Consider the following 23,024-nt stretch of genomic DNA (forward strand, 5'->3'; position numbering starts at 1 on the left):
ATCTGCACGCACAGTGAGGCGAAGACTTTTGGAAGATGGCCTGGTGTCAAGAAGGGCAGCAAAGAAGCCACTTCTCTCCAAAAAAAACATCAGGGACAGATTGATCTTCTGCAGAAAGTATGGTGAATGGACTGCTGAGGACTGGGGCAAAGTCATATTCTCCGATGAAGCCTCTTTCCAATTGTTTGGGGCATCTGGAAAAAGGCTTGTCCGGAGAAGAAAAGGTGAGCGCTACCTTCAGTCCTGTGTCATGCCAACAGTAAAGCATCCTGAGACCATTCATGTGTGGGGTTGCTTCTCATCCAAGGGAGTGGGCTCACTCACAATTTTGCCCAAAAACACAGCCATGAATAAAGAATGGTACCAAAACACCCTCCAACAGCAACTTCTTCCAACAATCCAACAACGGTTTGGTGAAGATCAATGCATTTTCCAGCACAATGGAGCACCGTGCCATAAGGCAAAAGTGATAACTAAGTGGCTCGGGGACCAAAACGTTGACATTTTGGGTCCATGGCCTGGAAACTCCCCAGATCTTAATCCCATTGAGAACTTGTGGTCAATCCTCAAGAGGCGGGTGGACAAACAAAAACCCACTAATTCTGACAAACTCCAAGAAGTGATTATAAAAGAATGGGTTGCTATCAGTCAGGAATTGGCCCAGAAGTTGATTGAGAGCATGCCCAGTCGAATTGCAGAGGTCCTGAAAAAGAAGGGCCAACACTGCAAATACTGACTCTTTGCATAAATATCATGTAATTGTCGATAAAAGCCTTTGAAATGTATGAAGTGCGTGTAATTATATTTCACTACATCACAGAAACAACTGAAACAAAGATCTAAAAGCAGTTTAGCAGCAAACTTTGTGAAAACTAATATTTGTGTCATTCTCAAAACTTTTGGCCACGACTGTACATTGAAGATATACTATATTGGACTGTGGTATTCAGGGTAAATTGCCATGTCGGCACTTTGCGATAAATAATTGGGTTTTGGGTTGCAGTTTGTGCACTCTGTCTCTAAAAGGTTCCCCATCACTGGCCTAGGCCATTACCAGGAGGAGACACTATGCAAATAAAGAAGAAAGCTCCTCCTTCACGGGCTATACCCCCAGGCTCCCACAGGAGGACCTCAGTTCTTGCTTGGTGTCTGATAAGGAGGTTGACACTTCTGTTTTTTCTACTCCTGTTTGGGGTTTTTTCTCAACAGAGGACACAGGACAGCATGGGGCTGCCCTGGTCTCTCAGTGGAGCGAGTGCCGGGGTCGAAATGGCGTCCCCGGCTACCTCCAGACCCCCCCAGAAGATAAGTGGAACCGGGCTCAACCTGCAGCTCTGGCGGCCTACTAGTTCCAGGGTCACCTACTCCTGCCCTCCTTCCAGATCACTTCCACTCCTTGTGCCAGCTGGTGTGGAGCAGAGGGTGAAGACTGCAGGACGCAGATAAGTATATGCGGCTCTCCTGCAGAGAGTGTCGCCATAATGCCAAAACCAGGGGCCCCCCAAAAGTCCTCTAAGGCAGCTCCTCAGGCCCCACCGGGGTCCTGCAAGGTTTGCTGCTTGCTTCTATCTGTATCAGGTGCCTGTAGTGCTTGCCTTGCCTCGGGACAGGATCCTGCTCCTCCGCCTCCTCTCCCTCAGCCCAGTCCCTCTTCCGCCCCTTCGGAGTCCGCGGAACCCTCCTGGGCCTCTGCCATATCTAGAGCGGACTTAGCCCAAGTCTCGCGTACCACCATGGCCTTTATAGAACGCACGGCAGTCACGGATCCTGTGGCTAGCACCACTCCACCTCACAGTGCTTCCCACAGGGGACGCTCTACTGTTAAGAGGCAGTGTGCGCAGCAGCATCCCTCCTCGGATGACCCTGCTTCACCCCCTCGCCTGGAGGTGAACTCAGACTCTCCTCCTCCTCGCAGGGACCATGGGTCTGAAGGGGAACGATCCAGCTCGGACGAAGACACTGAGCTGGAGCCGTCGCCTAAACTGTCCACCATGTTGGCAGACTTGGTCACGGCTGTTCGTGACACCTTTGATATCCAGGGGGACCCTCCTTCCACCTGTAGCCAGGAATTCCCCCTTTTCCATTCCAGGAAACCTAAGGCAGTCGCATTCCCCATCCATGGCGAATTTGCCCCCTTCGTTTCTCTGTTCCGATGATCCTCTCCTTTCTCCAGTCGGGCCTAGAACTGGGAATGTCACTGAGCTCCCTAAAAGGCTCTTGCCATTTTCTTTCAGTGGTCCCTTGCTCTGCTCGGGCCTGTGAGGACCTTCATGCAGGGGGTGACGCATTCGGTTCTTCCGTATGTTCCTCCTCTGCCCCCCTGGGATCTCAATCTGGTTCTGTCTTCCCTCCAGGCGGCTCCCTTTGAACCCCTGAGGGAGATTTCCCTGACTCTGCTCACCTGGAAAGTAGTTTTTCTGGTGGCCATCACCTCTATCAGGAGGGTGTTGGAGCTGGCGGCTCTTTCCTCTAGGGAGCCCTTTTTGGTCTTCCACAAGGATAAGGTGGTGCTGCGCCCGATCCCTTCTTTTTTGCCCAAGGTGGTCTCCGCCTTCCACCTTAATGAGGACATAGTCCTGCCCTCTTTTTGCCCTTCTCCAGCGAACCCCAAGGAGCGAGCTCTTCATTCCCTGGATGTTGTCCGTGCTTTGAGGGTGTACCTTTCGGTGACTGCCCCCTTCCGCCGTTCTGACTCCCTTTTCGTGGTTCCCAAAGGGTCTCGTAAGGGTCTGGCGGCCTCCAAGGTCACTGTGGCTCGGTGGATTCGGTCGGCTATTGCCATGGCATATCGTTCCCGTGGCAGAATTCCCACGGTGGGGGCCTCCTGGGCTAGGTGTAATCAAGCGTCTGCATCGCAACTTTGTAAGGCGGCAACCTGGTCGTCCTTACATATCTTTGCAAGGTTTTACCAACTGCGCTCTTTGGCATCGGCTGATGCTTCCCTTGGGCGCAAGGTATTGCAGGCAGTGGTTCCTGTTTGACCGTTGGATGTGCCCCTCTGGCGGTGTTGATCTTTTTCCCACCCCATGGACTGCTCTGGGACGTCCCATGGTCTGTGTCCCCCAATGGAATGGGCGAGAAAAGGAGATTTTTTTTGTTAAACTCACCTGTAAAGTCTTTTCCATTGGGGGACACCGCTCCCACCCATTCTTGTCTGTTGCAGGAGGGATTGATTCACTTATGTTGGAACCTTATGGTTTCGGTCCGATGGCGGTATTCCGTTGTTAGGTTTTTTCTTTTGCAAAGTTTTTGGTCTCCTTCTCCTACTGCTTTTGCACGAACTGAGGTCCTCCTGTGGGAGCCTGAGGGTATAGCCCGTGGACGAGGAGCTTTCTTCTTTATTTGCATAGTGTCTCCTCCTGGTAATGGCCTAGGCTATACCCATGGTCTGTGTCCCCCAATGGAAAAGACGAGAAAAAGATTTTACAGGTGAGTTTCACAAAAAAATCTCCTTTTTGTCACCTTACACCACAAAAAGTGCAACACCAAGCGATCAAAAAGGCGTATGCCCCCCAAATCAGACCGTCACCTCATCCCGCAAAAAATGAGACCCTACCTGAAAGAATCGGTAAAAAAATAAAAAAAGCTATGGCTCTGACTGAGACACTAAAATATGATTATTTTTTGCTTCCAAACTGCTAAAGTGAAAAAAAAGTATAGATATTAGGTATCGCCACGTCCGTAACGAACAGCTCTATAAAAATATCACATGACATAACCACTCAGGTGAACACCGTAAAAAAATTAAAACAGTTTAAAAAAAAAGCCATTTTTGTCACATTACATCACATAAATTGCAACAGCAAGTGAACAAAAAGGCGTATGCCCCCTTAAATAGTACCAATCAGACCGTCACCTCATCCTGCAAAAAATGAGACCCTACCTGATAGAATCGGTCAAAAAATAAAAAAAAGCTATGGCTCTCAGACTGATACACTAAAATATGATTATTTTTTGCTTCAAAACTGCTATTATTGTGCTAAAGTGAAAAAAAAAAAAAAGTATACATATTAGGTATTGCCACGTGCGTAACGATCTTTTCTATAAAAAAAAAGTCACATGACCTAATCCCTCGGTTAAACGCTGTAAAAATAAAACATAAAAACGGTGCAAAAACATCAATTTTTTTGTTACCTTGCCTCACAAAAAACTTAATATAGAGCAATAAAAAATCATATGTCCCCCAAAATACTACTAATCCAACTGGCACCTTATAACGTAGTTTCCAAAATGTGGTCACTTTTTTGAGTTTCTACTGTAGGGGTGCATCAGGGGGGCTTCAAATGGGACATGGCATCTAAAAACCAGTTCAGCTAAATTTGCCTTCCAAAAACCATATGGTGTTCCTTTCCTTCTGCGCCCTGCCGTGTGCCCGTACAGCAGTTTACGATCACATGTGGGGTTTCTGTAAACCGCAGAATCAGGGTAATAAATATTGAGTTTGGTTTGGCTGTTAACTCTTCCTTTGCTACTGGAAAAAATGGATTAAAATTTAAAATCTGCCAAAAAAGTGAAATTCTGAAATTTCATCTACATTTTCCATCAATTCTTGTGGAACACCTAAAGGGTTAAGAAAGTTTGTAAAATCAGTTTTGTATACCTTGAGGGGTGTAGTTTCTAAAATGGGGTCATTTTTGGGTGGTTTCTATTATGTAAGCCTCACAAAGTGACTTCAGACCTGAACTGGTCCTTAAAAAGTGGGTTTTGGAAATTTTCCGAAAAATTTCAAGATTTGCTTCCATACTTCTATGCCTTCTAACGTCCCCAAAAAATTAAATGTAATTTTCAAAATGATCCAAACATGAAGTAGACCTATGAGGAATGTAAAGTAATTACTATTTTTGAAGGTATTACTATCTATTATAAAAGTAAAGAAATTGAAATTTGCAAATTTTTCGAAATTTTTGGTAAATTTGGTATTTTTTTTTTATGAATATAAATGTGTTTTTTTTTTTAACTTATTTTTACCACTGTCATGAAGTACAATATGTGACGAGAAAACATTCTCAGAATGGCCTGGATAAGTAAAAGCGTTTTAAAGTTATCACCACATAAAATGACATGTCATATTTGCAAAAAATGGCCTTGGCAGGAAGGTGAAAACGGGCCTGGGGTTGAAGGGGTTAATAGGATCAGTCCTGCAGACAGGTGCACTTTAAGTAAACACAACCTTTTTTCTATCCTTTATTTTAAAGATTTGTCCTCATTTGCTAAATTGTTTCATACCTGTACAAACGTTTTAAAACATGCTTTAATGTCTTGTGTTATGGACACTGTTTTATAAATTGACTGTCTTAATGATAGTGCAGGATTGTATGAAAAATACTTTTTTTTTTTTCTTTTTCTTTTTTTTTTATTCTAAAATTGTTTATGCATATTCCATAATTTCCAGTCTTTTTTTTTCTGTCCAGTTAATATTTGATGCAGTACTTCAAATTATGTATGGTGCTGTGGTGCCTTGGAGTGATGCAGTTGAGCAGCTTGTAAAGCAACATCTGGAGATGGATCATCCCAAGTAAGAAAATAATTATATTCACTGTTATTCTACTAAGTAAAGTAAGGGAAACCTGACAAGTCCAGCTTCATGTGGTCCTGATAAACAGTGCATTTGAAAATCTTCATGCCCTTTCACTTTTTTCACATTTTGTTATGTTTTTGTCATGCTTTGTATGAATTTTCTGTACATTATAAATGTCATTTGTTGATGTGAGACAACCCCTTTAACCCTCAGCCCAGTCTGAGGTCCAGAGCGCTGTTTATTCTCTTTTTCTTTCACTATTCAGCTTTCTCTCAACCCTGACCAGTTTCCCTTTTCCAGCTGCTAAGACACCCATACAGCATAAGGGTACATTCACACGACCGTATTATTTTTTCCGCATCCGTTCCGCATTTTGCGGAATAGAAGCGGACCCATTCATTCCTATGGGTGAATAAAATGTGCGGACAACATTCAGTATGTTGTCCGTATCCGTGTGTCCGAATTTCTATTCAGCAAAAATATGAAGCATGTCCTACTATTGTCCGTACAGATCGGTCCGCAGGAGCATTCACGTCAATGTATCCGGAAATTCCGGATGACATATGGAATGGTTTCCATATGTCATCAGTTTTTTGCGGATCCGTTTACCTATTTTTGAAGGCCTATTAAGGCCTTCAAAAATCCGTAATCGAAGATTTTCAAATGCACTGTTTATCAGGACCACATTCTTTTTTTTTTTTCGCTCTTCTTTTTATTTTTTATATTTTTTTTCTTCTTCTGTTTTTTTTGCGGACCGTAAAAAACGGAAGACATATGGAAGTCGTTTGTCCGCAAAATGCGGACACGCGGTTCTGTTATTTGCGGACCGCAAACCGGAAAGGATTACACACGGTCGTGTGAATGTACCCTAATGCTGCCAGCGCCATGCTTCACTGTAGGGATGTTAATGGAAACAATAGAGCTGAGAAATTGGGGTCATTCAAGATAAAAGTGGTACAATACCAACTATAAATGAGTTAATTTAAGCTCATAGCGCACAAATTTACTCAAACATGTGTCGGGCCCATTTACCAGGCGTCAAGGTGGCTTTTGCAGATGGGTCCCTAACACTAAATATACTGCCTCTCTTTGGACTTGCTTAAGCCTACAATATTCAGGGCAGTGTAGTGACCAGATACATACGTACTCTGCTCAGAACTCCCAGGCCCGACACATGTTTGAGCAAATATGTGCGCTAAGAGCTTCCATTAAGGCTGAGTTCACACGGGCGAGATTTCCGCGCCGGTGCAATGCGTGAGGTGAACGCATTACACCCGCACTGAATCCTGACCCATTCACTTCTATGGGGCTGTGCACATGAGCGGTGATTTTCACGCATCACTTATGCGTTGCGTGAAAATCGCAGCATGCTCTATATAGTGCGTTTATCACGCAACGCAGGCCCCATAGAAGTGAATGGGGCTAAGTGAAAATCGCAAGCAAGTGCGGATGCGGTGCGATTTTCACACATGGTTGCTAAGATGACAGTCTATTCACTGTATTATTTTCCCTTTAATACAGAATGCTTAGTAGAAGGTCAATTGAGGGTTAAAAAATAATTAACTCACCACCTCCTCTTGATCGCGTAGTTGCCGATCTCTTCTTACTTCTTTAATCATGAGCTGCCGGCTAAAGGACCTGTGGTGACGTCACATCACATGGTACAATCACATCGTCCATCACCGTGGTGATGGACTATGTGATTGGACCATGTGATGATCTCAGTGACGTCACCACAGGTCCTTTGACAGGTCCTGAAGAAAGAACAGGAGACCGGCAGCTACGCGATCAATTGAATGAGGTGAGTTAATTATTTTTTATTTTTTAACCCTCAATTGACCTACTAAGCATTCTGTATTAAAGAATGCTATTATTTTCCCTTATAACCATGTTATAAGGGAAAATAATTACATCTACACACCACCGAACCCAAACCTGAACTTCTGTGAAGAAGTTCGGGTCTGGGTGCCACATTCAGGTTTTTATCACGCGCGTGCAAAACGCATTGCACCCGTGCGATAAAAACTGAACAACGGAATGCAATCACAGTCAAAACTGACTGCAATTGGGTACCTACTCCCGCGGGTTTACCACAGTACACCCGGGACACATCCTGAACAAATTTGTCATGCCCATGTGAACTCAGCCTAACTCATTTATAGTCGGTATTGTACCACTTTTATCTGGAATGACCCCCATTTCTCAGCTCTATTGTTTGTATGTATAATGGTGTGCAGCCATCTTGTTTTTTATACTTATGTGGTATCATTTTAACAACAAAACCCGTAAAACGGTGGAGAAATTGCGTTTTTGTTCCAATTCCCTGCTTCTCACTACATTGTATGCCAAAATAAATTGTGGCATTAGAAAGAACAACTTGTCCCGCAAAAAATAAGCCCTCATACAGCTGTGTGAACGTTAATATAAAAAAGTTATGGCTCAAGGAAGATGGGGAAGAAAAATTTAAAGAAAAAAACTTCTGGTATCCTAAGGGTTAAAGTATGATGGCAAAGGGTCTGAATACTTATGTTTATGCAAAATTCTACTTCACATTTTTTAATACATTTGCAAAAAATTATAATTTTTAAAACAAAATTAGCACAAGATTTTCCTAATGCATTGTGTATGAAACACCTAGACCCCATGGTTCTACTTAGGCTACTTTCACACTAGCGTTTTTGCTGGATCCGGCAGGGTTCAGCAAAAAACACTTCCGTTACTGATAATACAACCGTCTGCATTTGTTATGAACGGATCCGGTTGTATTATCTTTAACAAAGCCAAGACTGATCCGTCATGAACTCCATAGAAAGTCAATGGGGGATGGATCAGTTTTCTATTGTCAGATTGTGTGAGAGAAAACTGATTCATCCCCATTGACTTGACCTCATGACGGATCCATCTTGTTCCGCATCCCAAGACGGAAAGCAAACAGCAGCATGCTGCTGTTGTCTCTCCAGTATGAGAACAGAACGGAATGCATTTTGGAGTATTCCATTCTGTTCAGTTACGTTTTGTCCCCATTGACAATGAATAGGGACAAAACTGAAGCGTTTTTTCCCGGTATTGAGACCCTATGACGGATCTCAATACCGGAAAATATTAAGGCTAGTGTGAAAGTAGCCTTAGATGACCATAAAATCCTATTGTGTTATCTAAATTGCAGCTAACCTGAAAGGGAACCTGTCACCGGGATTTTGGGTATAGAGCTGAGGACATGGGTTGCTAGATGGCTGCTAGCACATCTGCAATACCCAGTCCCCATAGCTCTGTGTGCTTTTATTGTATAAAAAATACGATTTGATACATATGCAAATTAACCTGAGATGAGTCAGAGCTTAAAAATATGACTCTTCTCTGGTCACACAATTAAGATATGACTCTTTTATATTAATTTGCATAAAAGGCAGGAATTAAAAAAATGCATAATACTTATTGAATTCGTCTGCAAACGAAATATTTTTTTTTTTATATGTTTAGGGTAACACAATGAACATTTAGAAACGCTCAGTGGGGGTAGCATAGTAGAGGTGACAGGTTCCCTTTGAGGTGCTCATACACTTAAAGGGGTTGGCCAGTTTCCTATATCGTTGACCTATCCTCAGAATAGGTAATGAATATTAGATCGGCAGAGGTCCGACTCCAGGCAGCCTGCTGATCAGATGTTTAAAGAGAATGCAGCGCTTGTGAAAGCTGCATTCTCTATGCTATTTACCTGCTAGCTGTTGACATCACAGTGGCGAGCTGATGTAATTACAGCTCCTCCATCCCCATTCACTTCAACGGGAAGAGGCAGTGTAATTGATCCTTCCCATTGAAGTGAATGGGGATAGAGAAGCTGCAATTACACTTCCTTGCCACTGTGATGTCAACGGCAAGCAGGTAAACAGTGAAGGGAAAGCAGCGTTCTCTTCAAACAGCTAATCAGTGGGGGTGCCGGGACCTGGACCCCCACCGATATCATATTGATGACCTATCCAGTGGATAGGTCATTAGTATTGGAAAGTGGCCAACCCCTTTAAAAATATAGCCTTCCACACCTGACAATTTTCATGGCACTAGATGTCTATTTTATGTGTATGAGGGTCTCCTGTCTGTCCTCCATTATCTGAGTTTCAGCATTGGAATTTTTTTTTTCCACAAAGGGAGATAATCAACTGCTAGCAGCTTAAACCGCATTTAGATGGTGCAAGGAGCAGCCATTTGTCAGGAAGGAAGCGTTCCTTCCCAACTATCAGCTGTTTGTTAAATGGAGGTGAAGTGTCACATTAACATGCAGCAGTCACCTCCACAGTATGACGACAAGTGATCGCTGCTGCGATTGCTCGTCCTCATACAGTTGCATTGTCACTGAGCAGCAGACTGCATGATATGCTGCCCAGGAACGATGATTGAGGTGTCCGCACTTCAGATCATTTCACCCAAGTGTTTCATGGACATTGGGCCATGTAAATACGGCTTTACCCTCCCCTCCCCATTGAGAACACAAGCAAGCTTGCCCGAGGGTGCATGTGGGTGTTAATAAGAATAGCGGTCAGCTAAATGAGCAGTTGACCGACGGCTATTGAAGATGTCTGCCACCTACTTGTTTGGTCTTTAGTAGTGTTGAGCAAACTTGTGGTTTAAGATCGGCGTCTAAAGTTCGGCTTCGGGTTAACGAAGAATCCCGACATGGATTCCGAATTCCGTTGCGGTCCGTGGTAGCGGAATCAATAACGGGATTCTTCGATAATCCGAACTTTAGACGCTGAACTTAAAACAAAAGTTTGCTCAACACTAGTCTTTAGCATATGATTAGTACATCAAGGCGTCTTCGATTGTTATTATTGTATGTTACATGTAATTTGTGTTTATAAATGTATGTTTCTCGCCCATATTCATTGGGGGACACAGGAACCGTGGGTTATAGCTATGTCCTCTAGGAGGTGTTGACACTAGTAAAAGCTGTTAGCTCCTCCCCTGGCAGCTATACCTCCTCCAGCCTGGAGAGAGAGCTTCAGTTTTTTCTAGTGTCAATAGGAGGCAAGACCTCCCTGCTCTGCAGGGATCTCCCTGAAGTTTTTTTATTTTAGTTTATTTTTTTCCTTCTTTTTCAGATGGGAAAACAGTGGATGCCTCGCCTCCCTGTTCTCCCGGGGTCGAGTTGCGCCAGTGACGGTCACCCGCACTGCTGCCTCCCCCACAGAAGACAAGGTGGACCAGGGCAGCCTAGCTCCTTGCATCCCGCCAGCCAAGGGGTCACCCGTCGAAGTCCCTTAATTCCAGCTTCCTGCCACTACGGTGCCAGTGGCTGAAGGGGTGACCCTGCTGGACCAGAGGAAGGGTGAAAATGGCGACAGGGACGTAAAGAGGATGGAGAGAGGTGAGTACACGGGACTTAGGTCAGTATGTCCCTCCTGGGTCGCCCCCTCCCTCCCTACCTGGTGGCAGTAATGCACAGGTTAACTAGGCACAGGGCTTAGCCCAGCATCCTGTAGCCATTCCCTTCTTCCCCCTCTGGCAGGTTTTATTCAGCCAGGAAATCGGCACTCTTTCCCTAGCAGGACGGCACATAGGGGTTCAATGTCAGAATAACCGCATGGCAGTTGTTTTTTCTATGGCGGCCGAGCGCACGGCCAGACCTTGTTGTGCACTCTGTGGAGGACGCTTGCTAGCGGATATTGCTCCCCACCCCTCACTACTCAGTAGACGGCACTTACTACATGACCAGATGTCCCGAGCGCGCCGCTCCGGAAGGGGTTAAACGGCACCAGAATCGACTCGGCCGTGCAACCGCATGGTGTTCCGGCCGCTATGTTTTTTTGCCAGGACTCGCCGGTGTCCGCGGGGTGGAGCCCCCGTCCGTTGCCGGGCGGGCTCATTTTGCGGTACTTGGTCCCTCTGCGGCCCGGCCGATAATTTGGATTGCCCTTTGGCTTGCTGGGCCGCACTTCGTCCCCTGGGCGCGCGCACCTCCCCCCCCCCCCCTGAGACCTTCTGGCTCCGCCCCTGGTCATGAAGATAACCTTAACCCTTCCTGGCCGGCATCTGGGGAGGGATAGAGTTCTAAAGGGGCGTGGCAGTCCCAGTGCAATGTTCCTTTCCTGCCTCTTGTGCTTGAGGCTGTCATCTTGTTTTAAAAAATAAAATAAAGAACAGAACAGATGTGCGTCCATACGGCCCCCTCCCCGCCCCTCATTACCGCAAGACCGCCCTGTCTGTGCAGTACCATACTGGGCCCATGTCCTATCTCGGATAAGGAGCACCTCTCATAGTTCCCAATCCGCCCTCCAACCCGTTTGGTTGATAATTCTTCTCCTCTGCAACTCCCGTGAAGGACAGCTGCTGATCCCAATCCATCCTCCGGGTCGTTTGTTTGATTATTCCTCCTGCGCAATTAGTGATGGACCTCTGAAGGATTCCAATCCGTCCTCTGGGGCCGTTGGTTCTCACCTCCGCAATACAGGGGAGAATCTCTGGAACTCCCAATCCATCCTCCGGGTGGTTTGGTTGATAAGTCCCCGCCGCGCAGTCCACTCCTGCCAGGGGCGAGATTCTGAGGAGTACACCTATGCGCGAGCAGAACACAGTGCATCTTTTTCCTCGCAACCCCACCCTTCCTCCTTGGGTCACGCTCAGACACACCCTCCCTCACTGGGGAGGATCCGTCCGGAGGAGGGGGAGGGGGGGGGGGGGGGGGGCGAGAATCACTGATTCAGACCCTGACATGAGTCCGACGCAATCTCTATTAAGGTGGCCTTTAGTACTTGGTATGCATTAACCCTTCCTTAGGTGGAGTAATTGCACTACTTCGGGATAAGTACCTGCCTTATACATTATCCCCTGCCATAGGTGGACTCAGTACAGTGACATGAGTTTCGGGACCTGCTATGCATATCCATTCATGGCGCGATGACATTATCACTGGTACATGGTGTGCTGTATGCATTACCCCCTTACTTAGGTGCAACAATTGCACTCCCACGGGGTACAGGACTCTCCATGTGCACTAGTTTTCGCCGTGGGCATTCGCCCCCCCCCCCCCTTCATAGGTGAAGTATTCTCCCTAGTACTTGCCGTATGCATCCACCTTCCTTAGGGAGCTTATTCCACTACCATTACATACGGTTCCGACTGTCGCGATATCCTTCCATAGACGGAATGTTGCACATCACCGTGATTTCTGTCGCATTTCCCCCTTCCGCTAGTGCTCCACTAGCGGGGAATAACTAAACATCTTAGGATGCTGCAATTCTGCGGCACCACTGCTCGAGGTGCCTTCGCTTATTTCCTAGGGGGCGTGGCAACAGTCGGTACTCGTAGGTGCCCGGCACTCTTACCCTAGTGCTATATGGGTGCCACCAGTGGACACGGTGGCTATTCCTTCCTTTGGTGCTGGTTTCGTGCATGGTTATAACATCTTCTGTCTTCTCAGGGGGTTCCTAGCATCACTTGTGTCCTAGAGTACCCCCATCTCCATGGGCCTACGTTGTTCCAGTCGGTCATGATATTGTCCGCATCAATACGTAGTACGTACTCCATTGCACATATATGGTGAGTACGTTCCAGCGAGTCGAGTGTTTCACTTACTCTGTATTCTCTATCCTCCAATTCCCCTTCTCTGGGAAAGTGGTTATGCTGGCACTCAGGTTTAGCTCCTACAGCTTGTTCTACTCCACAGGTGCAGATTTTCGTTAATGCTCGAGTTCGTGGTCACTCCAGTGGGACATCCCCCTCAGGTAGGGGTCCTACCCTGGAGCTAGCTTGGCAGTTGCGCCTGTTCAGCGCCCTTCCGGGTAGAGTTTTGAGGTTACCTCTACTTCACTGGGGCAGTGTGGTACGTGGCTTCTACGGATAGTCTCAGGCCTCCCCCTCGGTTTTGTGCTGACTGGGCAAGCACTGGCTACTACTGTGGGAGCGGTGTTGCTTACCACTACATGCTTGGTTCTTACTGCACAGCTCTTTCGGCGGTGGACTCTTTTAACACTGAATTCGGTGGCCTCCACGGGGACCCCCTCCTTTGCTGGGGTATGGGGCTAGCAATACAGTGTGTCTCCCCTTGCTTGGCTTCCTGCTCAGGCGGTGTTTTTGCACAGCCACTTAGTCCTTGGCTACTTTGGTACAGTGCCGGTCTCAGACGGGGAATGGGCTCAAACCTAGCCTATTCTTCTCCTGTCTTTTCCCCCTCTGGCTCAGGGTTCATAGCCGTCCCGCATGCCTTGGTAGTTCCTACGTTGCTACCTTCCCTCATCTACATTTGCACAGGGTATTAGTTTGGTGGACTTCCTTTCCAGGCTCGATCCGGTCCAGACTGGTGGGCTGTGGCGCCCTCCACATTCCTCCTTCTACGGGGACTCTTCCATTGGTCCGTGTGAGCTAACGGTATCTACACGAAAGCTTCCCACCCTTTTTCTCCAGAGCCAGAGTTCCAGAATCGTGCGACGGGACGCCCTGATTCTCCTTGGTGGGAGTTCTCCCTCCTTACGTGTTTCTTCTCCTCTATCCCAGGGTTCTACGGAGGATCCAGATGGAGGACATTCCGACAAATCCTAGTCGCTCCGAGTTGACCCCGTAGCGTGTGGTATGCTGACCTCGTTTTCCTTCCTGGAGACGTCACTGCCACGGAAGGGAGTTACATTATTGGACGTTGTCAGAGTTCTTGTTAGCAGCCTCCAGTCCCTCTCGGCGTACGAACCCCTATTTCGCTCCGGACGGTCCTCGCTAGGGGTTGGCGGCCTCCAAAGGGCGATTGCACGTTGGATTCGGTCTGCAAGTGCTGACGTATACCGCGCCCGGAGCAGGGTTCCACCCTTAGGTGTCATGGCTCGCTCCACTGAGCGGTGGACGCTTCTTGGGCTCTGTCACGGTTCGCTCCACTGAGCGGCGGACGCTTCTTGGGCTCTGGGGCATCGCGCCTCAACTGCGCAGTTGTGTAACGAGGCTACCGGTCCTCCTTACACACATTCACAAAGTTTTTTCCAGGTGCATTCTTATGCATCGGCGGCCGCTGCTTAGCCCGCAAGGTCTTGCAGGCGGCAGTTTCTTAGCTACCAGCAGGGACGCTTGCTTCCATGGGTCTGTGGTTTTTCCCTCCCTGTGGACTGCTCTTGAACGTCCCACGGTTCCTGTATCCCCCAATGAATATGGGCGAGAAAAGGAGATTTTTGTATAACTTATCAGTAAAATCTCTTTCTCGCTCTTCATTAGGGGACACAGCACCCACCCAGTATTGTTGTCCGGCCACAGTTGTAGCTGTTGCTGGTTTGGGCTCTGTTGGGTCCTTTGACATGGTTGGTTTTCCACGTGTTTTCTCTTTGGTTGGCTTGCTTCTCCTACTGCTTCTCACAAACTGAAGCTCTCTCTCCAGGCTGGAGGGGGTATAGCTGCCAGGGGAGGAGCTAACAGCTTTTACTAGTGTCAACGCCTCCTAGAGGACATAGCTAAACCCACGGTTCCTGTGTCCCCCAATGAAGAGCGAGAAAGAGATTTTACTGGTAAGTTATACAAAAATCTCCTTTTTACTCTTTTTAGAGTGAAATTATTACAGGAAAGCTACAGACTCATGGAGATGAACAAACTTCTACGAGACTATGGAATAAGGGGTTTTAATTTTTCAAATGACAAACAAATTATGGTGAGACACTAATGTTAGTCCATACATGCAGGAATGAATTTATCTGGCAGGTTGTGTTCATTGTTGCCTTTTTTTTAGGGTTTGATTAAATACATCTTAAAGCAGGATTCCCCTTCTTCTCTTGAAGATGCTTTAAAGATTTTCCAGGCTTATAAACTACCTACAGTAGAGGTGTACATTTTCAGAATTGTCCAGCTAATTTACATGAACAGAGTAAGTATAACTAGTTCCTTAACAATCCTTTAAACATATTACTTTTATAAGTTGGTACCAGATTTGTGATGGCAAAACCTCAAAAATGTACATATAGACAGATCGGCCATAATATTAGATCAGGTGGAGTGAATTAGATTATCTTGTGACATTGGCAACTGTAGAGGAGTGGAATATATTAGGCAGAAAGTAATCAATCTGGTCTTGAAGTTGGTTTGGTTGAAGCAGGATAAATGGGCAATTGAAAGGATACGAGTGCTTTTGACCAGAGACAAATTATGACTGCAAACCGACTGGGTCTGATCATCACCAAAACAGCAGGTCTTTTGGGGTTGTCCCCACCGATCAGATGCTTGATTGAACAAGGCTCACCAGTGCATCACAGCCACCTGAAACGGCTAATCGGCGGAGGTTCTGAGAGTCTGATATCCACCCTCCCCGATCAAATAAGGGTAACCTATCCTGAGAATAGGTCATAAGTATAAAACAAGAAGTATGAAAACACTAAACTTTCAGGAAAATGTGTCCACAGGGAGATGAGTGTCTAAATCTTTTGAAGTCCATGGCTCCTGCTGAAACTGATGTCACAATGGAACGTCTGTCTTTGTGGGCAAGAATAGCACTGCAAGAGAATCCCGGCAATTCAGAAGAGGTAAAACTGTATATGGGTAGCAAAGTCTTTATTTTAGTAAATGACATTTGAAGTATACTTGCACTAAATTGATGACTAAGAAGAAAAAAAAACAAAAAACTTTGATTTATGTATCATTTGTATAGTTGTAATGTTTTGTTGTTGCTTATGTGTGTTCCATTTCAGTGCAAGGAAGATCAGAAAATGATAGCGAAAACATTAGTAGATATTCTGAAATTTCACATGTGTAATCTTAAAGGTTAGTGTTCTCTATCCCCTACATCTTATTAATAACCTGTGCATTGTTTTTCTTTTCTCAGCTACTACATTTACATTGATTGTTGATGTTCTTTATTAAAGGGGTTTTGTCACATTAGTAAATAGTTTATAATGTAGAGAAAGTTAATACAAGGCACTTACTAATGTATTGTTATTATCCGTATTTCTCGTGCATGGCATTGGGGGACACAGCACCATGGGTATATGCCCAGCTGCCACTAGGAGGCTGACACTAGAAACAAAAAAGTGTTGGCTCCACCCAGGTGGGCTATACCCCTCTGCCAGAGCCGAGAGAAACCAGTCTAGTTCTAGTGTCCGTAGGAGGCAGACATGACCTGCTATCTTTTTTTCGCAGGTCATCCTGCTAATTTTATTTTTTATTCTATTTTTTCTCTTTTTTATCTGCAGGTTTCTGCCTGCTGCAGGGGTGGCTCCATCTTGTTCCACTTTAGTTGCCCCCCTGCGGGCGCTTACTCAGGTACCCGGCAGCCACCCAGTCCCCGCTTGATCTGCCTCCGCAGTGGATTTCCGGCGGACCCACGGCTCCCGTGTTGAGTCCGCCGAGGGGGTGGTCATTGCTGCGCCTGAAGACGTTGGAAGGCGAGTATGGACAGTATCCTGTACTCCCTCCCCTCTCCCCCCTGATCTCCCTGAGTCCCTTTGAGGCCTGGCCCTTTAAGAGTTGAGCAAGGGGGCACTGCATGCTTTTTTCCTCTTCTGGGGGTCATTTTTGGGCAGGGACTTCTGCATGGGGGCGCATTTGTTCCTAGGGCCTGGCCCTTTAAGACGGCCGATTTTCGTTTCAATCGGATCCTTCCCGCACTGTCGGGCTTCTTTTTTTTTTGCACCTACCTGGCCTATCCGGGCCCCCCGCATCGGCGCTGCGTCCCCGCTTCTGCTGCCGCCTCCGGACGTTATCACGATCGCGGACGTCTGTCTCCGGCAGCATTTTCTACTCCAGGCCCCGGCTTTTTCTGCCGCCTAGGCCGCAGGTCACGTGGGGCGGAGCCATCTCCACCTTCTCCTTCCTTCCCGGCCTTTTCTCCTTCCTCCCTCCCCTCTGTGGGTGGTGCCCTGGGAGGCTGTAAAGGGGGAATATTAATCACCAATATTTATGCAAATATCGATAATTAATATTCATAAATAGGAAGAGCCATCTAGTGATAACTCCTCCCATTTATGCCTTTATATAATAATAACAATACCTTCGCTATGCTCTACACTAGTCACTTATGCTAACTGCATGCGCCTTACTAACTCGCTACCGCTAACAAGTACACGCTACACAAAAGGGTACAAATATAACAGTATTTATTACACCACGCAATAACAATAACAATACACTACGCACGCAATACTAACAAGACACTACGCACGCAGTACACTACAATACAGCACTAACTATACAATCCTAAACTACACTACACATTCCCAATTCCACCCATGAACTAACTACACAGTTCACACATACAAGTATATTAACAATCCACCCCACCTGACTATACACTGTCCCTACGGGTATGACGAAGGGTTATAAGGATTTGTTTGCAGAGCAGAAGCATGCTCTACAGAGGAACCAAGGCAGGGAACCAGGGTCACCAGGGTTCAGGGGTCTATGGGGGGTGTACCAGGGGAGAGCAGGCACACAGGGAACCAGGGGTTAATCCGGGCTATAATAGGGTTCCAGGGGTAACCAGGGGAGGGATAAAGGGTTAATAAGGGGATAGTTGGTGAGATAGGGGTTTGGGATGTAAGGGGGTGTAAGGGATCAGGGGTATCAGGGACCAGGACACACAGGGACCATGGTCCATAATAGGGTTGAGATAGGGACCAGGGGTGTAGGGTTGCACAGTGGGGTATGGAAGGGTTAGGGATACCAGCGTTGGTGGGATAGGGGTGAATCAGGGGGTCAGGGAATAAGGGGTTGATACTTATATCGTCCAGGGGGGGGGGGGGGGGGCCCGATCCTCACTGCTGCCTTGAGCGCCGATCGCGCTCTCCTAGATGCCTGAGCGCAGGGTGCGCTCTCCTCTCCAGGTATCGTTGGTGGGATCAGTGGGGGTAGGTGCGGCTGGGTCCGGTCAGTGGCCTTGTAGGGGCCGCGTTCCTGAGCGCCGATGCGCTCACCAGGTGGGGGCCCCGATCCTGAACACCTGAGTGCCGGGGCCGCCGGATATTTATTCCCCGGCGGCCCACACTCCCGCGCCACCAGGGGGCGCGCGCGCGCCCCCATCATCCACGTGGGCCGGCGCAGTGATATGACGTCACTGCGCCGGCCAGCACATCGGGGACGCGCTGCAGACAGGCGGGAGAAGCCTTTGATCTCCCGCCTGCTGCACCTAGCATTCCGGACAGTGCGATAGTAATCGCACTGTCGGAATGCACATAATAGAAGGAGGAGAGGCGCTGGGGATAATTACAACAAAGGGCTCAGATTCTGTTGAATCTGAGCTCTTTGTATCCATCAGGATGACCGGACCCTTGTCGGGTCATTCTGATGCAATTAGCCAGATTGCATCGGTGCGAATGCTTGAGGCACATTCACACCGATGCACCTGGTTTCAGTTGTAGGAGGGGGGGGGGGATATATATAATATACATGTGTATTGATGCTTGGGGCACATCCATACACATGTATACATTAATCATATCTAAGGGGGATTATAACTCACATAAGGGGCCACATTCATGTATATAAGGGGGCACAGATAAGGGGGCACCAGCCCCTACAATATAAGGGGGCACCAGCCCCTACATTATCAGGGGGCACCAGCCCCTACATTATCAGGGGGCACCAGCCCCTACATTATCAGGGGGCACCAGCCCCTACATTATGTCAGGGGGCACAAGCCCCTACATTATCAGGGGACACATATTTCCCACCGGGGCCAGCATGAGCCCCTGGGGATCACCATGGGCAGACGTGCGCAGATGCTGGGCACATCTGCGCACATCGTCCCATGATGCTATGTCTAATGTATGCACATATATACCATACATGCCCGCACGTGTTTGCAGGCATGAATGGATATATATGCATACGTCTCAACCGTTCCTCAACAGAGGCGCTTGTTTCTTTCCAATCCAGCACCAGCGCGGGCTGCTGGGGGGGGGGGGGGCGTTTCTTCTCTGAACTACCGGCTCCTGTTCTGCCTGCAGTCTGCTGTCGCCATCTTGCAGCTTTTCCCTGCGATCGGTTCTCTGTCTGGACACAGCACCATTGGGTCTGGTAGGCAGCCTTTGGCTGACTCTTTTTTTCTTTGCAGGCTCCACCATCCACCCTCATGTCTTCCTCTGGTCGGGACCCCACTCCCCCTGCCACCATTTCCACTCATTACGCCTGTTCCATGTGTAATATGAAGTTCCCATGCGGCCAGTCTACCTCTCTCTGCGTGCAGTGCCTCAACCCCAGGCCCACCCAGTTTGTCGGTTCTTCCGGAATGGGCTGCTACCCTATCCCAAGCCATAGGTAACCTTGCCAGCCTCTCCCAATCCCTGGCGCAGTCCTTGGACCGTCTGCCTGCTCAGATTGCGGCCGCCTCTGGCAGGGACCCCCCCCCGCTGGGGATGTCCGTTCTCGCTCTGGCACGCGGTCCCGCAAGCGACCTCATACGGTCTCGGCTGGGTCCCACTCCTCCTCAGCTACCCCGGATCACTCCCCGGTTAGGTCTGAGTCGGGCGAAATTTCTTCTGCAGCCGCTTCCGCCGTTCCTGGGGACTCCTCCACTTCTGATTCTGAATCAGAGCGGTGCTCGGCGATGTCTGCGGCCATACAGGATCTCATCAAAGCCGCCCGGGACGCGCTCCATGTGCAGGACGTTCTTTCTTCCTCCTCCCTGGAGTCGGTGTCCTTCCGCCGTTCTAGACTGTCCACTGTGGTCTTCCCGAATTACGAGGATCTGGACGCACTTCTGGCTAAGGAGTGGCGTCATCCTCATCTGCGCCTTCATCTTACCAAGGCCTCTGATGTCCCCTATCCTTTTTCTGAGGAATCTGTCAATATCTGGACGGTTCCTCCTCAGGTAGACCTTCAGGTTGCTCGCCTGGCGAAAGCTACTACCCTTCCCCTGGCTGACGCTGCTTCCTTGTCGGATCCTGCTGACAAACGGGTCGACTCCTTGGCCAAGTCTGTTTTCGTTGCAGCGGGTGCCGCCATCCGCCCTGCGCTTGCCGCCTCCTGGGTGGCTAAGGCCTGCGCTATCTGGGCAAAACAGCTTGTCCGTGCCTTACCCCCAGACTCCGACCAGGGGGAACTGGCAGTGCTTGCCTCTCAAATTTACCAGGCGTCCAAGTTTCTTTGCGATGCCTCTATGGAATTGGCCGGCCGTGCGGCCGCTAACTCTGTGGCCATCCGCCACACCATCTGGCTTCGTTCTTGGGCGGCAGATTCCGCCTCCAAGAAGGTTCTAATTTCCCTTCCCTTTCTCGGTGGGAAGCTCTTTGGGAAGCGTTTGGAGGAGCTCATCTCGGAGGCCACTGGCGGTAAGAGTTCTCTTCTTCCCCAGAATCAGCCTCGCCGCCGTCGCTTCCCTGGGTCGTCCTCTCGGGCGCAGTCCTTTCGGGCCCCCCCTGCCCGATCTGACAAGAAGGCCTGCAGGCCTTCCTTTAAGGCCAAGCCCTCCTGGCATGCCAAGCCCAAACCTGCTCGCCCCCAGTCCACTAAGCCTCCTTCCGCACGACTCGGCCTCGGTCAAGGTGGGAGGGCGCCTGCTCGCCTTTCAGAATGTCTGGCAAGCAAGTGTGGAAGACGCTTGGGTTCTGGAGGTGGTCTCCTCCGGATACAGGATCGAATTTTCCGATCTTCCGCCGGGACGGTTCTTCCTGACGTCGCCTCCCTCCGGGGCAGAAGATTTTTTTCAGGCCATTCGTTCCCTTCGCTCTCTAGGGGTCATCGTTCCGGTTCCAGAGTCAGAACGCTTTCAGGGGTTCTATTCGAATCTGTTCACGGTTCCTAAGAAGGACGGTTCGCTCCGTCCTATCCTGGACCTGAAGGCGCTGAATCACTTTATCCGGGTCCGTCATTTTCGCATGGAATCCCTCCGGTCGGTGATCACCTCCTTGGAGTCGGACGAGTTCCTGTCGTCCATCGACATTCTGGATGCCTATCTCCACGTCCCCGTTGCCCTCTCCCATTAAAAGTTCCTTCGCTTCGCGGTAGGTTCTCTTCATTTCCAATTTGTAGCCCTGCCCTTCGGCCTGGCCTCCGCTCCGAGGGTCTTCACCAAAGTGTTAGCACCTCTCATGGCCCTTCTCCGTGCCAGGGGGGTCGCCTTGGTACCTTATCTGGACGACCTTCTGATTCGGGCCCTGTCGTTGGAGGACAACGTGTCCAGCCTGCGCATCACCCTCTCGGCTCTTGCCCAGTTCGGGTGGCTCATCAACCACTCCAAGTGCTCCCTCGTCCCTTGCCATTGGATGCCCTTTCTGGGCATGATCTTCGACACTCGCCTCGGGCGGGTGTTCCTTCCCTCAGAAAAAATTGGGGGCCCGTCCTCTCTGACCATCAGGACGTGTATGCGCGTCCTGGTGAGGATGGTGGCCTCCTTCGAAGCCATTCCCTATTCCCAATTCCACTCCCGGGACCTTCAGTTGTTCATCCTATCCAGGTGGGACAAGTCCCCGGCAGGCCTCGATCGCCTGACTCGTCTCCCTCTCCAGCTTCGCCAGGACCTTTCCTGGTGGCTGCTTCCTCGGACGGTGTCCCTGGGCCGGTCCTTCCTTCCCCCCAGTTGGCGGGTGATCACGACGGACGCCAGCCTCTCGGGTTGGGGAGCGGTCTTCGAGTCTCTCACGGTCCAGTGTCTTTGGTCTGCTCAGGAGTCCTCCCTGCAGATCAATGTGCTCGAACTCAGGGCAATTTTCCTGGCACTGTCTCACTGGACCCCACGTCTCCGCAGTCTCCCGATCCGGGTTCAGATGGACAATTCCACCGCCGTGGCTTATCTGAACCACCAAGGGGGCACCAGGAGCGTGATGGCCTTGCAGGAAGCCTTCTATATCCTGCGGTGGGCGGAGAAGCACGTTCCCGTCCTCTCCGCCGTACACATTCCAGGGGTCGACAATTGGGCGGCAGACTTCCTCAGTCGTCAGCTCGTCGACCCGGGCGAATGGTCTCTCCACCCAGAAGTGTTCCTCCAACTTTGTCACCGATGGGGAACTCCGGACGTGGATCTCTTCGCATCACGCCTCAACCACAGGCTCCCGCGCTATGTCGCGCGGTCCAGGGACCCTCTGGCTCTCGCGGTAGACACCCTAGTTCTGCTTTGGTCTCAGTTTGACCTTCTGTACCTGTTTCCCCCCATTCCTCTCCTGCCCCGAGTGCTCAAGCGTCTCAAGGCAGCCCCTGTTCCGGCAATCCTGGTGGCTCCGGATTGGCCCCGCAGAGCGTGGTACGCAGATCTGGTGTTTCTGCTCGCCGACGTTCCGTGGCGACTTCCTCTGCGCCACGATCTCCTTTCGCAGGGCCTTCTGTTCCACCCGAATTTACCTCAGCTTCGTTTGACGGTGTGGCTGTTGAGACCGCGGTCCTGAAGTCCCGTGGCCTCTCGGATTCGGTCATTCAGACGATGCTTCACGCTCGCAAACCCCAGTCAGCCCGTATTTACTACCGGACCTGGAGAGCGTATTTTGCCTGGTGCGAGTCTGGGCGTTTTCGCCCTCTCCGTTTCTCCGTCCCTAACATTCTGGCCTTCCTTCAGGCCGGTTTTGAGAAGGGTCTTCGCCTGGCTTCTCTCAGGGAGAAGATTTCGGCCCTCTCAGTCCTCTTCCAG

At 49.1% G+C, this 23,024-nt stretch overlaps 1 protein-coding gene across 1 annotated transcript in view; it reads left to right on the forward strand.

The window, feature by feature from the left end:
• Positions 1-23,024, forward strand: part of KNTC1 (kinetochore associated 1) — a 265,358-nt gene that overhangs the window by 126,521 nt on the left and 115,813 nt on the right. Inside the window, exons 29-33 of the mRNA XM_040416167.1 lie at positions 5,412-5,515; positions 15,029-15,131; positions 15,210-15,344; positions 15,877-15,996; positions 16,162-16,234. Of these exons, the coding sequence (XP_040272101.1) occupies positions 5,412-5,515; positions 15,029-15,131; positions 15,210-15,344; positions 15,877-15,996; positions 16,162-16,234 (535 nt within the window). The remainder of the gene's footprint in view (positions 1-5,411; positions 5,516-15,028; positions 15,132-15,209; positions 15,345-15,876; positions 15,997-16,161; positions 16,235-23,024) is intronic.

The sequence above is a fragment of the Bufo bufo genome, chromosome 2 (assembly GCF_905171765.1).
Source record: "Bufo bufo chromosome 2, aBufBuf1.1, whole genome shotgun sequence".
NCBI lineage: Eukaryota > Metazoa > Chordata > Amphibia > Anura > Bufonidae > Bufo > Bufo bufo.